Genomic DNA, 16749 nt, shown 5'->3' with positions numbered 1-16749 from the left:
CATCCTGTGCAGCCGATGTCCGGTGCATAACTCGGACGTACGTGGCCGTACATATTAATTTTACTGAAGATAAGCTATGAATGAAGATTCCTCGTACTCACACTGACTACTTAAACCCGATCCTCGTCAACAATCCTCACTATTAGCAAACTCAGTCTTGGTCTTGGTCTTGGTCTTGCTCTTGGGTGTCCGGCTGTCCCAGCCCAGGTTCGATTCTACTCCCGATTTCAGCCACAAGCAAAAGGTTGAGGTAGGGGATAGAGACGTGACATAGATGAAGAAAAGACACCAAGGATCTTTAGTGGGAGAAGTATCGCGCGTGCGCATAATATACCGCGCGCTACTTGGTTTCTTCGCGTTCTCCGTGGTCTTAAAGCTCCTGAAACGCAGTTTCCGCGAATCCGTGCTATAGTAGACGAGATAAGTAGTGCGCTGTGGTGATGTTGGATGTCAGATTGCCCTGTGTCGATAGAGGTGAATGAAAAGAGTGGACGAAACACTAGAGGGTAATATACTCTCTTTATTTTACTTTATTTATTTATTTACTTATTTATTCAAATAATTTAAAACACTTGCGATACCTCCCGGCGTAAGTTGCGCTGCAAAAAAGTTAATGACTTTGTTTACTATTTAGTCGATAAAATAATTTTCCAGCAAAGGAGTCGCGATATAAACCCGATTAGCTATTCATTGAGGCTCGTGCGTGTCGCAAACCGCGAAAAGTGCGCGCCAAGTGTAATTACCAGGTAAATAAATAAATTGATGGATTGACGTGGAGCAACAACACCAGGAGGGTAATCACGGGTGAATTTAAAGCAAAGTACTTAACAGCAAGTACTCGTATACCTTTCAAACTCGATAAACTAGACAGATACGTACGACAAAATTCCATTCATTCACGCGGTTCCTTTCTCTTTAAATGTTACCCGGGATAAGTGTAGACTCTGAAGCGCGTCTATCATTCTGTCACTTAATTTTTTTTACAATCCATCTGATCACTAGATTTCATTATGTACCCTTATCTCTTTTATTTAAACTTTTAAAACAAGTTTTGGGTCGTACCTAAGCTAGATTGATAAATAGCCAACACTTGAAATATTCTCTGGTGTTTTGCAACGCGCGGCTATTAGATAATAAAATTCCGAGCTATAAAATAATATGATATAAAAAATATAAAATGTATTAAATTTAATAGACCGTCCATGAATCGTTAATGTAACGACGTTAGCGGTCTGATGTAGAAAGTACCTGATTTGGGTCCGTCACCAAAATGACCTTGCCAGTGTCACCTTGTCGAAACTTTCCCAGTACAGAGCAGACTCCTCCACACCTAATACTCTTACACTAATAAACCATCATCGTCACACTCAACATCACCTTGTCCGTGAGCTGTAAATCCCTTGAGTGATAAAAACTCGACGGCGTAACGCAAAGAATGTTATGGAAGCTGGGATCCTTACGGATGCATACCTGCGGTAACGTAATCTATCGACTATTATTATTATAATAATAATTATCAAGGAGGTGGGTGGCAGATGATTGCTGGTTGCGATGATGATCCCAAGGAAAATGAGTAAAAGTGAAGGGGCGGGTATCGTTACAGCAGCATCTACTTATTGAAGGGGCCATGACCACCTTGCGACAAGACGACAAGGTAACGTTACGATCTTATGAGCTGCTCCTCGTTGTTATGCCCGGTGATATGCTCGAGTATAAACAAACCCGATTATTTGGAGTTTGTAACAACGACCTCGTATGTTAAATATTAATTATCAGGGTCAAGACGTATCTGGACACATTTGTCTCTCCTTTTGGTTTTCGATGATTAATCTGAAGATTCTCAGTCCAGGCACGTGAGTACAGTTAATAATAAATAACATACTGTAAAAAATTTACAGAGTAAACGCAGATTAACTCCGGAGTAAAATTCGCTTCTAAAAGGAGTTTATTTTAATATCAAAACTCCGAATCGGAATGTGGAATTGAAATAAAATCCAAATTAGTCTGAAATTACTTTGCTGAAAAAACAAACTTTGTATGCGGAGTGAATTTTTCTAAGACTCCGAAACTCAAAATTCCCTCCTGATTTTTTACAGTATACAGTAAACTATTAATGGAATGAACACGGAGTAAATTCGGAGCAGATGACTGTTGAGTTAGTTTAATCCTCGGAGTAAAATTCACTCCTAAAAGAAGTTTGTTTTAAAATCAAAACTCCGAATCCGAGTTGATGCGAATTGAAATAAAATTCAGACTATTCTGAACTCTGAGTGACGGAGTGAGTTTTGATTTAAATAAAATTCTTAATCACTCCGAATTCACTTAAAATTTTTTACAGAATAATAATAGTTTGTTATTAAAAGTGGGTTTATTGTTAAATAAACTTTCACTTTTTATCATTTGGGTTCAGCGCAGTGGTAAAGGATCTTGGAAAGTAACTGCACGCTTCTCCACTGTCCTCATTGTGTTGTGATGAACACGTGGGACGGATTACAGCGGTTATAAACATGTTTTTATAAGTACATAATACAGGATGCATGTATTGGTATTAAATTATACATATATATATATATAGATACATAATACTAAAAAACCGCAGGAATCGTTCTGTCGGGTCAGTAATGATACCTGGCTCCTGTCTGCTACTGTACTGGGTTCGTTACTGATCTACCTCAATTTTTTTCGGTCTGTCTGATCACAGCCCATTATACTCGGACTAAATTAGGGTCCATTCTTGTGCTGAATTTATGCGGGCAAAAAACCGACCGGCGCATAATTGAGAAATTTTACAAAATTGCTTAAAAAAAAAAGCTGCCAACTGACGTGGAGGTTTATATAGACGGGCAAGTTTATTTTAAATTCCATCCTAAGGCGACTTGAATTAATAAATATTTACATGCATCTCTGTTTATTTAATCGTTCGATAATCGAGTAAATGAATTCCATTTATGTAAAGAAAATGACGATGACAATGCAATAACCGGTTGGTTTATTGCATAAAAAATATTAAAATATTAAATAACAATTTTATTTTTAATATTTTTATATATATAATGATACCAATGATGGAGTTAATTATTACGTAAACGCTCTTGTGATTATCATAATAAATTAAATTTATTTTTTGCTAATTGCGTTAATTGTTAAATTGGATAATCGTGATTTATTTTTTTAAAAAAATAAATTAAACGATCCGCGGAATAATGAATAATAAATAAGCAAGCAGCCGAGTTACCTGTGGACCAACATGCGAGACGAAAAATAAATTAGTCCAGTGAATCGTTGAAAGTATAAGGTGTAGAGAGATAAAAGGAGACGGCAAGAGCCTGTTGAGTATCGGAAAGAGAGACCGAGCACAGAAAACAGAGAGACGACAGGCGAGGTCAGCGAGGTGCCCGATATGGTATCCATCGTTCGCTGGTGACTATTTTATATGTATACATATATGTATATACCTGCCTACGATTAGTATTAAACAGCCTAGACCCTACACCTGAATGCTGTCAACTTTAATGCTATTTAAATATTACGCTACTTAAATAAATCGCCGCAAGTTTTGACAGTTTGGCATCTGCTGGTTCGACCGATCGCCTTATTAGTTATTCTATTATATTTATTACATTATGTTCTGTAATCTTTAGGTAATTCAGTGCTGTATTATATTCCGTGGAATTTTCATCGGGATTGGAATCAGCTTCCGCTTTTATTCTGCGAAATTTAATTCCCCGTTAGCATTTAATCCAACGGAAATAGTCTCAGATGAATGGACACTCGACAGGAAGATTAAATATTTTTTTTCCCCGCTATTATTATTATTATTATTATTATTATTATTATTATTATTTATAAACATCAAATGATAATTACAGAGACGTAGGAGCACGTGGGCGCTAATAAATCTGATCAGATATAATTTTTTTATGTCTCTGCCATAACGGGACGGATAAAAGTAAAAAACAAAAATTACTTAAAGATTAACACTTGACCATAAATTTCAAGGTAAATTAACTGATGTGTGATGAGTAGTATTTATTTATTTATTTATTTATTTATTTATTTAAGTCAGCACACAAGCGGTTAAATTAAATCAGCATATAAGGAACAGTAGCATGCATGCAGGCAGGGTTTTCTACGAGTTTATTTACTAGAGCATGAGTCATTGAGTAAAAGCCTGATCAAGCCGTAATATAATATAAGTTAACTTGGGAGCAGATGTTGTTCCATGAACGAAACAAGAGATTTGATGCATGACCAGGATGGGAGTAAAGTCAAAAATAAAATAATAAGCTGGTGTATGGACTGCTGGTGATACGAGAGCAGAGAGCAAGAATAAGAACTAAAAGACGAGCGAGAATGAGAAGTCGATGGGTCTCGAGGGCCTATATGGATTCTTTAATAACTGGAGAGATTCTATTTTTAAACGTGACTTCAAGTTATGTCTTTACTTGCTTCCACGGCAACTAATCTGACGTAATCGCCGTGCTCTCTCTTTATTTTCTTCTCCACACTTGTTCATATCAACATCGCCGGGGATTTTAGTCCCATCTATCACCGGTCCCGCCTCTCCTCTCCACTCATTAAACTCTCTGCCCATTAATAAATAAATTATTTTATTTTTACACCGACTTTTTAAGTTATTGTGATACCGATAGACCCGTAAATGGAAATATTCAAGTTAAATCCTTGTTTAAGAGCATGACACATTCGTTCCTTTTACTTATTGCTCTCCTCACTCGGTAAACTACCTAATATACTGTACCAATATCACGTTATGTTGTGTTATGATATATATGTTATGTTGTTATGTTATGGCTACACTATTTTTAATAGACAAAAGTCCGAGTGAGCTAATCCATGGGATAATTTAAATCATTTTCTCCTCATATTCGTTTCTATCTCAATCTCTATCTCCATCTCCATCTCTAATTCGTATCCCGCGTTCACGGCGACCTCACTCCACTTACGCTCATAATTTATTAACTTGTCTTAATATTATTTATTTTTAATTACAATTACAAACTCGGCTCTTTTTATTCCCGTAGTCATGGCAATAAATAAATGGATACTTGATTTAATTAAAAACTCTTTGTTGGCTGATCATGATCATGATCATGATCGTGATGTTCAATAACAATAACAACTCTGTATGAGTATGACTATTTTTTATTTCTAAATAAGTCTATGTATCCTTGAGACACATTCGTTTCAGGAATGATGAATCAATAAAAAAAGTAAACAAAAAAAACTGACAATTATACCGTCAATTAGCCTAAAGCGATGGTTTGCTTCGGAGCCCAGAGGACCTAAAAGCTGAAGAAAAAAAGTTTATATATAATTAAATTTAATTGAGGATAATTAACCGGAAACATTGACATCAGTGTCGCTAAATAAAGATCGGCATTAGTTAATATAAGGTAATTAGTGATTTTAAGGAACTGGAACCCGTGGTAAAGACACCATGAAAGGCTCTCCCGTTCACCTCGAGCGCAATCCTCGATCGCACTTTTACGGGCCGGTGCGGGCTATTGCGCGACTCATCGCCGGGTGTCCGTGACTGAATTCACAGTAAAACATTTATTATTTTTTTCTTAACGTTATCTATCTCCCTCGCTCTCGGTCTACTGAGCACTCGGTCTACTCCCAGCTCGCTGGCACTCGTACTCATACTCAACAACGTATGCAAAATTACTCAATAACATTTAAACTAAAAAAATTCCACGTCTAGACTAATCACCGTTTTCGTACCTTCTTTTCAGTCTTTGATAGCCAGGTTCATGGCCGGTCATTACTTTTAGTTTGTTCCTATCTCGCTTTCTCTCTCTATCTATATCTATATCTGCCATTTATTATTTAATTCGCCCATCACAATCACGAATTTATTTAAATAGTCATATCAGTTACTCACGTAGAAGTTGCCAAGACAACTTACACACTTTGCTCGTATCGCGAAATTCAACCGAAACTTTTTAGACTTTTTTTTAAATTTATCAATCGTATTTTGTACCCAGAAACTAAACTGATAATTTTCGCGTGTCTGTCGTATTGTTTTTAGGAACGAACTTGTGTTTATTGTTTATTTACTATTTACTATAAATAATAATAATTGCGATGTATTATACATTCAAAATGCGTATTAGTATTGAGATTATTTGTCTGTTTAAGATTGTGTTGAGAGTTATCACAAATGCATTCACCATGGACTCCAATGTCGGTCTTGACTACATTGTTGATAACCCGGATTATTGCAAAAAACTTGCTTCAGGTATGTAATTATTTTTTTAATTGGATACTTTTTCGTTGTTGTTATCAGCAATAATAATTTTTTAAATATATCAGTGGTTCAAAAAAAAAATTTGGATTTTTTTTACTTATTATGAAAAGTACATGACAAAAAAAAATTATCAGTAAGTTTGAGTTCAAAAATTTGAATTTGAAAATTGGCGACAAATTTTTAAAATATTGGAAAATTTCCGTTTTCGGCCAATTTTTGACTTGAAAAATGAAAATAAAATAATTTGTAAAAAATACAATGGGATAATTTATTTTTGGAATTTTATTTTATAATGAAAATTTTATTTCAAACTTTTAAAAAATTTTTTTTTAAAGTTTACGGAGTGAACGCGGATTAAATTCGGAGTAAATGCGGAGCGCATTACTGTTTATTTATTTAATCCCCTTGGAGTAAAATTTACTCCAAATCAGAGTGAATGCGGATTTAAATAAAATCCGTAATCACTCCTGATTTTTTATAATGTCCTTCTACCCTATATAAAATAAATTTCATTCAAATTTCACCTTAAGATATGAATTTTTGGAGTCACCTATGGTACAAAAAAATTCTTGACTTTTCGTTAAATTTAAGGTGACAATTTGTTATCACATAACCAATTGTCAGTTAAAATTCAAAAATAATTTTTTGCCATTTAGACGCCCTTCAAAAATGTAAAAAATTTTCGCGCCTTTTTTAAAATTTAAATTTAAGATAAAATTTCCAGATTTTTCATTCTTTCCTAAGGTTGAGTCAAAAAAAAATCCAAATTTTTTTGAAACAACTTAATACATATAATAAAAAAAAAATGTTAAAAGCTCTCGACACGGCGTGCACTTCCGTGAAGAAACAAGTTGTCGAGTTATTATCAGCGCTCTGTGTGTACAGCCAGGATGGTAGACAACGTGCTATCGATACTCTTCACATATACCAGGTGATTTTTTATTTACTTAACTTAACAATATTTTTTAGTGTCTCGACGCGAGCAACATATACATATATATATATATATACAAAAAAAATACATACTTTAGACGATAATATTGTCGAGCAGGAATATATAACTGTGGGACGTTTTCCCGTTTCCTGCGACTTACAAGGACTAAGATGAGATTCGCTGGGGAAATATATGTATTTCCTTGATAAAAAAAAAATATATTATGAATGGGAGGCAGTGTCTGCACTTAAAATAATTCAACGTATGCGTTTTTATGGATTGTATTTATGGTTATTATTGTGTTATTATTTATTATGTATGAGAAAGACACAAAGAAAGAAACATTTATCGGAGAGAATGAGTAGAGGGACAAGCGTACATCTCAATTCGAAACGGCTTGAATAATTCATTGACTTTTAATCGAGCTGACGTACGGTTTGTTTACTGTAAACGGACACTTGTGAGTTACGATTAACATTCGACGATACTTCAATGGATCACGTGTTTTATTTAAAAAAAAAAACTATCTTATTCATTATATATTTTATTGTTGTTATATATGTGATATGAATGATCTAACGGTTCGAAGTTGTGGTTTCCTTGAATTTAGTTTTGTAACACAAAGGGATTGACGTTGGATATAAAATAGAATTGAATTGAATTAAATTTTATTGTTAAAAATTTAAATATTATTTATGCAGGATAAAAAGAGCGAACGCTATCGACTAAGAGTCATTGTCGACGAGTTACAAAAAACAACAACTGAGGATTATCAAGCGACATTGTTGGCATTCATAAATTGCCTGGTTATCTCAACGCCGGTCCTCAAGGACCGCGTTCGTATGCGTAATGAATTCATTGGTAATGCACATTAAATATTTATCATAAATATTTACCTCACTGAGTAAATAACTTATTAACTGATAATTCATTATTTATATATTTAAATTTATATTTTAGGATTGAAACTGCTTCCTATTCTCAATGACCTAAGGCAAGTAAAACAAAACTACGTTGTAAAAAATCGGGAGTGAGTATGGATTTTATTTCACTCTGCAATTTTTGACAGTGTAATTATTATTTTAGTTTGCAATGATTTGGTGTAAAAGGGAGGGGGAGAGACAGGGGAAAGTTGAATTTGGAACGGCGATTTGTCGTTTAAAAAAGGAGCAAAAGATATTCAAATTAAACATGTCAAGCGCGGCGCCGCGGAAGGAGCGAAAAATAGAACCGCTCTCGGCTTTCTTTCTCCTCCACATTCTTAGAGTAATCTCTAGTATGCCGGGTTTTTAACCGCGATAGAGGATAGATAGATAGATAGATATATCGCCAGGGTTAAAAGGAAAAATTACCCACGAGCTTTAGTCTAAGAGGGAGAGGACAAAATTAACTCAGTCTTTTCCTGCTTCGCATCCGCGAGCGGTGATGCTGCACCTGCACTCTGCATGTGATGCTGGACACGCGGTGATTCTTATTTATTTTAAAGGCATACACTCACTTCCGACTTTTTGTAACGCGTAAAAACACCAGTGCACGTGTCGTTTTATTTTTTTTTTTTTAATTTATTCTACTTTAATTTATTTCTCACTGATATTTGTAATTTGTCTGATTTTTGTGATCGATAAAAGTGGTAACATGGACTAATTTATTGTACGGAAGTTTTCATTGGTAAGAAAGTTTTTTATGACTAGATTTTATCTCAAGTTGTAATATGTTGTTTTTTTTTCTTGTATAAGAGTAAGAGTTGATGATTAATACTTTTTAAATAATCTATCGGTCATTAGATTGTCGTAGTCGTGACAATAGTCGTATATATATAAGCAATGTATATATACATAGAAGACTAACGGGTCAAGTAGGATTAAAAAAATCGGGTGGGGTAAGCCGGTACCTTATTCATTTTCTTGGTGACAAACATACGACACTCATTGTATCAACAGTGACAGTTAGTTCCTGATAGTTAACGGAAATATATATAAAAATAATATATCTAAGTATATTTGTTAAAAATTACTCTTGTTTAAATGATTAGAGGCGTGAAAATATTTTCAGTGACATAATACGAGAGCTAGGAGAAATAAAATGGGAGGATAGAATGAGTGGATCGGTATGGAGAAAGTAAGGGGTGGTTGTAATTTTAGGAAGCAAAAGAGCCAGTATCCGGAGCTGAGGGTCCAGCTGGAAGTCTTCGACGACCAGAGAGAAACTGATGAAGAGCTCGCGAATCAAGGGCCGCCTGGAATAGATCTCTCGTCCCACGTTGACGTCTTCTATGCTATTTTAGGCCAGGCTAGTATTTTTTTTTTTTTTTTACGGCAGAGCATTCAGTGTGACACAGATATTAAATTTTTTATCGATCCAGATTGCAGATACGCCGCAAGAAATAGCTTTCTTAAGTATCCTACAGCATCTGCTGCGGCTGGATCCAAAGGAGCCGGCAAGTGATCTCGCCTGGGACACCGCTGAGACGTTGGTGCACCGAGCGACTCTTCTTGAGAGCCGCAATGACGCGACTAAGCTCTTGAGATCACCAAGTCTTCAAGTACATAAATCATTAATTAATTACCCTCTTAAAATATTTAATTTAAACAATAAATAAATTTTTTACAGACGAATTTATGTTGCCATTGTCGAGGCGCCGATCAAACCTGCGGCTCGACACGCAAAGCATCTCTGCCGACAAGTAGTCCGGCACCTTTGCCGCCCCCGCTTCCGTCAGGTGTAACTTCATCGTCAACAGTGCCAGCTCCCGTAGTTCCTTCAGCTGGAACACCAGCAGCTCAAAGTCCACCCACAAGTATTGCGTTGGCACCGCCGCCTCCTCCGCCGCTTCTTGTCACCGTCACTGCTCCTGATGCAGTAATGGAACCTCCTCTACCTCCACCTCTACATGTCCCAGCAGTTAATCGCATCCCAACACCCGAACCGCCTAGCAATAATGCCAAGCTTTTACCTCAGCAGGAAATTCCCACGCCAAAGTCCAAAATGAAGACGATCAACTGGAATAAAATACCCAATCACAAGGTAATTTTTATTATTTATTTACTTTTCTTTTTCTTGTCGTTCTACTCAAGTTAAATCGAATGTTCGAGTGTCTATTGCCGTTGATTCAAGGACGCGGGATAGATATTTTTACCAGTTATTTAGGTGTGAGACGAGTTAGGAATAGTTTTACCGAGTGGTACCTTTTTTTTTGTCTTGTAGGTCATTGGCAAGAGAAACATTTGGTCGTTAGTTGCTAATGAACATCAGAATTCCCCGATGGCTGACTTAGATTGGGCTGAAATGGAGGGACTGTTCTGTCAACAAGCACCGCCTATTTTACCTCCAGCAACTTACACCTCGTCCAGCGGGACTGGTCTTGATACTGAACGCCGTCGTCGTGAACCCATGGAGGTAAAGTTGTCAAATCTCTTTACCACTGAACCTGCTAATTTAAATAAACTTATTTTCGACTTCCAGATTGCTCTGTTGGACGGCAAAAGAAGTCTTAACGTCAACATATTCTTGAAACAATTCCGCAGTTCGAACGAAGACATAATCCAGCTGATCCGCGATGGAGGCCACGATCATATCGGAGCTGAAAAACTACGCGGTCTTCTTAAAATTCTGCCCGAAGTAGACGAGCTAGAAATGCTTAAGAGTTTCGATGGGGACAAATCGAAACTTGGCAACGCTGAAAAATTTTTCCTTCAACTCATTCAAGTGCCAAAGTAATTTTTTTTTATTTTTTAATCAAATACGACTTAATTATCAACTAAACTAAATATCTGACGTCTGCTGATGAATATCTTTGTAGTTATAAATTGAGGATAGAGTGTATGCTGCTCAAAGAAGAGTTCGCGGCGAACATGAACTACCTGGAGCCGAGTATTGACTCAATGATACTCGCCGGCAAAGGTCTGATGACTAACAAACAGCTTCAAGAGGTGCTATACATGGTTCTGGTTGCTGGAAACTTCCTCAATTCAGTAAATATATATTTTTAAGTAAATTATTAAATTTGTAATTCCACTAACGAGGGTTTTAATGAATGAGTATTGATTGATAGGGCGGATACGCTGGGAATGCAGCGGGCGTTAAATTGTCATCGTTACAAAAATTAACGGAAATACGAGCGAACAAACCGGGAATGAATCTGATTCATTACGTCGCACTACAAGTTGAGAGAAAAAAAAAAAATTTACTTGACTTCTCTCATAAAATGAGTGCGTTGGAGCCGGCTACCAAGTAAATTATTATTTCATTTTGTTTAAATACTTTAGTGTTGATTTAAATTTTCAAAAATTTTTTCTTTACTTCAGAACAACAATCGAACAATTGACAAACGAATTCAATGCGCTGGATACGAAAATAAAGAAAATAAAAAATCAAATTCAATTATCGTCGACCGAAAGTGACATTCAGGAACAAATGGCCCAATTTTTACAAGTAATTATCAGAAGAATACTAAATAAAAATAAAAATAAAGTTATTTATTGGTATCCATTTACTTTTATTATTTTTTTTAGATGGCAGAGCAGGTGATGGCGCAATTAAAACGCAATATGGAAGAATTAGAAGGCGTGAGACGTACATTAGCTGAATTTTTCTGCGAAGACATAAATACTTTTAAAATAGAAGAGTGTTTTAAAATATTCCATCAGTTTTGTTTGAAGTTCAACCAAGCGATCGCCGAAAATGAGAGACGGCGGATACAAGAGGAGCAAGCGACTGCCAGACGTAAACAACGGGAAGAACAACTGCTGGCTAAAAAGCGGCTCCGTAAGTGTTAACTATTAAATAAAATATGAGATTTAAGATTTAAGGTAAAATAAATATTCATTTCAAAACAGTAAATAACGCGGCTGATACTCCCGGTTCCGAGTCTGAGAGCAATTTAATGGATTACGGGCTATTAGACATTCAAAGTTTCGCTAGACAGTCGTATAATCGCAGCGAAGCTAAAATAAAAAGACTACAAAATGGCGGAGTTACTTCTGACGAAGATATATCGATTACCGGGTCCCCGAGCATCAGACGTCGACTTGGCTCCTGCTCAGGTGGTCCCGATCAGCAAATTACCAAAGAAGATACTTATTCGCCGGACATAACTCCCAATGGAACTCTGCGTCGACGAAGAAGCCGCATTCCTTGCGAAGACAACGACGACAATTTAATGGACTTTTTGAGAACTTCTGGACAAGATAATACTCGGGAACGAAAATCTTGGGGAAGTTTGGGTAAATATAGACTGATTATTTATTGCTTTTTATGATTATTTTTATTTACTATATTTATTTTAGATCGATCGTGGGCGAGAAGAGCTAGAGGGCAGCCTCGTCGTAGCGATTTATTGAACGCCGATTTTTCAGGCGACCGCGAGAGACCGAATTCCCCGTCTCCGTTAGCGGAAAATAAAGCGTTTTTGCAGGAAGAAGAAACAAAACCTACTGGGTACTAATTATTGGGCTTAAAATTTATAAGAAAATAATTAAAGAGAGTGATTATTAATTTAAATGAATTTCAGACGAGCATGGAGACAAAAAATCGAGGCTTGGTTGTCGGAAAATGAAAAGGAAGAACGTGCGGGTGAAGAGTTGCAGCGAAGAGCGCGACAGTTGCAAGCCAACCGAAAGTCCTTCGAAGATTCTGGTAAATAATAAATATTTAATTTATTAGTAAGAGATTTGTTTAGTTTTTGTTCTTAAAACAAGGATTGTTTGTAGAAAACGAAGGCAAGACGAATGCGACGGAAGACAATTCACGCGCTGGCTACTCAAATGTCTATGACTGGCGTCCTTCAGTTGAGAAGACTGACGTAATGCGAACTATGGAAGCTATCGAAGGTTTGTTTGTTTTAAATAATTTAAATAATGGGTTTGTTATTAAATATTTATTACTTATTATTCCAGAAGCTCAACCAGATTCAGCAGAAACCGACAAGTCACCTTGGAGAAAGTCGAGTCTCAATGTTCTAAACAGTCCCGAAGAAATTGACTCGAGATACTCGCGGCGAATACGCTCCCGTCTTACTAACGACAATGTCCTGGGTTCGAGTACTTTGCAAGCGATAAGAGAAGAAGAACGGAAGAAAAATAAACCAAATGAAATAGTTAATGATGGACAAGACGAGCTGACTATTTATCTACGCACCCCAAGTATATCTGCGCCAAGTTCAGCTGTCCGTAGATTTTCGAAGTCTGCTAGAAAGACCGAGGAAGACAAAGTGAGCGATAAGATTGAGATTGATTCAGATAACATTGAAACCCCGCCAGTGACACGCCGAGTTTTTAGTCCACCTCGTGAAGTAAAACCCGTGGAGAAGGAGCCGTGCAAACGGGAGAGATGCAGCAGTTCTATTACGGGACGGGAGTACACTAAAGTAAGTGCCAGTAAGCCGGCTGTCGCGGAAAATGATCTTGGAAGCGGTAATTTTGATCGGTATGCCGCGGCACGTAAAACCAGACGTTATAAGAAGAGTCAGGATAATCCTGCGGATAAAGATAGCTGCGGAAAACCCGAAAGTAATTCCTCAGATACGCTGGCTGATGATAAACCTCAGAGACCGAATACTCTGTCACTGGAAGACAACGATCTGGATGAAGATAAAATGCTGAGACTGTGGCAAGATAAATTGAAGCGTCGGCATGCGTCAAATGATTTCGAGTCTGCTTTGACGGAGGTCGCTGCCAAGTCTGCGGAGGAAGTTAATCAGCGGTTAGCACGGCACAGAAGTTCTAGGCTGCCTATTACACAGCCCGCGCCAGTTATTGCTGTGACTAACACTGTTCTCAGTCCGGTGATGCAGGAATCTCGGCCAAGGGAAACGACTCCGGTGTGGCCGGAACGGGCGGTCTCTTGTCGAGAAAGACACCGCAGTATGATTGATCCCAGTCAGGTGCGCGAGGCCTTGAGATTAACCAGCAATCCACCCAGTCGGGTTAATAATGAGTCGAACGCGGTCATTGTTAATTCTAATGGCGATCGCGAATTGCTGCCCGCACTTCGTGTCACTTCTCCCGAGCCGCAAATCGATCAGGTCGATCGCGTTGTCAAGGAAGCCCCGAGGATTAGTGACTTGCAGGGCAAAGTTGATTCAGTAACGAGCTCAAAGACAGCAGATACTGCTGATGATAAAAATTCATCTAGTCCTACTAAAAATTCGTCGGTATTTAGGAGTAAGTTCATTCCCGACATGAATATTTCGTCAAACTCACCGCTGGTTAAAGGCAAAGAACAGGAACTTAATGACGAAGGCTTTGAAGAGACACAGAGCCTCGTTTCTGAGACACTGAGCCAAGAAACTTCTTCAGGAAATTATGAAACAGACATTCACGACTCACCGCGATGCTCACCCGCGGAAATGCGGTACGACAAAGAAGCTGAACCTCCTAAGCGCGTAATAGGAAAAGACGAAATCGCGAGATTGAAATCTTTTAGATCAAGAACTAAACCAGCTCAAGAAAATGAAAAAACTACTTCGAATTATTTAACTAAAAAATCTGAAAGTCCTAAGCGCGAGATACTGAAGAAAACTGACTCGAGTAAAAAAATAGTCCCGCTTATCAAAGCCAATGGGGCGCGTAACCCCGTGGAAAGATCGACTTCTAAAAGCAGCTTGAGAAGCTCAAGGAGTTCGTTGAACAGCGCGAGCTCCGTCAATACTGTACGCAAGCTGGCTCCGAGTCATCCCCAGCTCCGAGGGTACACCTCAGCAATCTGCGCAATGACGAGCGACCTGCGTAAGAACCCAAGTCCACTTACTAACTCCGTCAAAGACGCCGACAAGCGACAAACGAGCTCGCGGATCGCCACGACAAAGATTCCCGCCAGCAGAAGCAGCAGCAGTGAAAGCAGCGTTGGTCCCGTGGTGCGAAGTGTTCGAAAAATTCAATCAGTAAGTCATTCAAATTTCTATTCATTACTACCCGTTTCTTTAGATCTCCCTCCTCCCCATAAATGTGAACGTATTTTATGAATGGCTGCTTATGCAATTTCTAGTCTGTAATAAATATATGACTAAATAATAACTTTAAATTCCATAAATAGGGAACAAGTGACACCACAAGACCAAGAGCTGTGGTCTCGCGAAGCAGCAGCAGTGTTTCCACTACACCTTTGCTACAAAACCGAACTCCGAGCTCAAAGACTTTGACATCAACTCCCAGCAGGAGTAAATTGGTCCAGCCGCGTAACCACAGTTTCATGAGACCGACCGCAGCTAGTGTCAATAAAGGTTCAATATCAAACTTACCTAGAAGCATTAAAAGTCTGGTTAAATGATTAATCGACAGTACTCGACTATAAATAATTAAATTTTAAAGTAACGTATTATCTATAAACAAAATCGGACTGATTAAAATGCTTTAGATGTAATGCGATCGCGGGGCTCTCACGTTTATCAAGGAAACTAGTATTATAAGATCTTTAAAAAATTTATTAACTCCTACTAACAGTCGGTATACATATATAAATATATATAGAGTATAAGTAAAACTAAAAAAATCAAAGTAGTCTTGTAAGAACGTTCTATAGATAAATATAGATAATAAAAAATTACAGCACGATTTAAAATGTCACGGTTCTGGTTATTACAGTCGATAAATTTAAAAAAACTCAACGATTACCAAAGTTTGACGAAACCAATAAAAACCTACTGATTTAAATGCCTGCATAGTCTTTTTCTATACGAGCGAGATAGTAATTATCCGTTATTGAATTAATTAAAATTATCTTAGATAGTTTTATTCGAGTTTTATCTTACGCAGAGTAATTATTGTTTTATAAAAATAATAAATAATATAAATGTTATAAAGATCCAAGTGCCATGTGACTTGTGACGGAGCTGGGTTATTTTTTACGCAAACAATTTCTCCAATAAATTTATTAATTTATAATCGTAATTGCCGGTCACTTTTTTATCTCCGAGGCATTCAATTAATTTATAAAATTTATAAATAATTATACACTGGTAGTTTAATTATTTACCCAGATAATTATTTTTAATTATCATTATTATTGATTAATAAATTAAAGAGGATTAATCAAAATTGTTATAGTATTTTATAATTTATAATAAATATTGAAGAGTAATAAATAAACTTATAAGACTTTTATTTTTTATTTTAAATCAAGTGTTTTTTTATTTTAAAAACACTTTACATTACTTTTATAACATATATATATTTATTAGAGGTGTGCGAATTATTCGAACTTATATGAATTATTTATACCGAATCGAATCTAAATATTCGATTGGAATCATTCAAATTTTTTGTTAGTTTTTGAATAATTTGAATTATTCGTAAATTCTCGAATTATTTAAAAATGTACGAATAATTACAGAATTTTCTTTGAATGACTTGAAATTGTCATATTTTTTTCATTAATTGAGATTTTTATCAAAGGTAAATAGAGCGCAGATATGAATTTCCGAAAAAATTCAGAAGCTGGTCTAAGAGTAAAAAAAAAAAAAGAAGATATTTTTGTGATTTTTTTTTTCAGAGTACCTTTATTATTAAAATTCTTACAATTTGTGACATTATTAAGCATCATTCCAAGA

The 16749-nt window shown here is 36.5% G+C and overlaps 1 protein-coding gene across 1 annotated transcript; it reads left to right on the top strand.

Moving 5' to 3' along the window:
• The first annotated feature begins 313 nt into the window (after window positions 1-313).
• Window positions 314-16288, top strand: LOC103568525 (uncharacterized). Its single transcript, XM_053742194.1, has 20 exons — window positions 314-506; window positions 6163-6262; window positions 7087-7202; window positions 7907-8066; window positions 8166-8199; window positions 9347-9494; window positions 9568-9747; window positions 9816-10229; window positions 10410-10601; window positions 10668-10918; window positions 11005-11176; window positions 11257-11435; window positions 11510-11636; window positions 11717-11969; window positions 12041-12427; window positions 12491-12641; window positions 12715-12839; window positions 12914-13033; window positions 13100-15084; window positions 15237-16288. Exons 2-20 carry the CDS (start codon window positions 6196-6198, stop codon window positions 15468-15470), a joined length of 5295 nt encoding a protein of 1764 aa, XP_053598169.1. The 5' UTR covers window positions 314-506; window positions 6163-6195; the 3' UTR covers window positions 15471-16288.
• Window positions 16289-16749: the final 461 nt, after the last annotated feature.

Source organism: Microplitis demolitor, chromosome 1 (assembly GCF_026212275.2).
Source record: "Microplitis demolitor isolate Queensland-Clemson2020A chromosome 1, iyMicDemo2.1a, whole genome shotgun sequence".
NCBI lineage: Eukaryota > Metazoa > Arthropoda > Insecta > Hymenoptera > Braconidae > Microplitis > Microplitis demolitor.
Note: the sequence above shows the minus strand (reverse complement) of the source record. Positions and strands in the feature narration are given on the sequence as shown.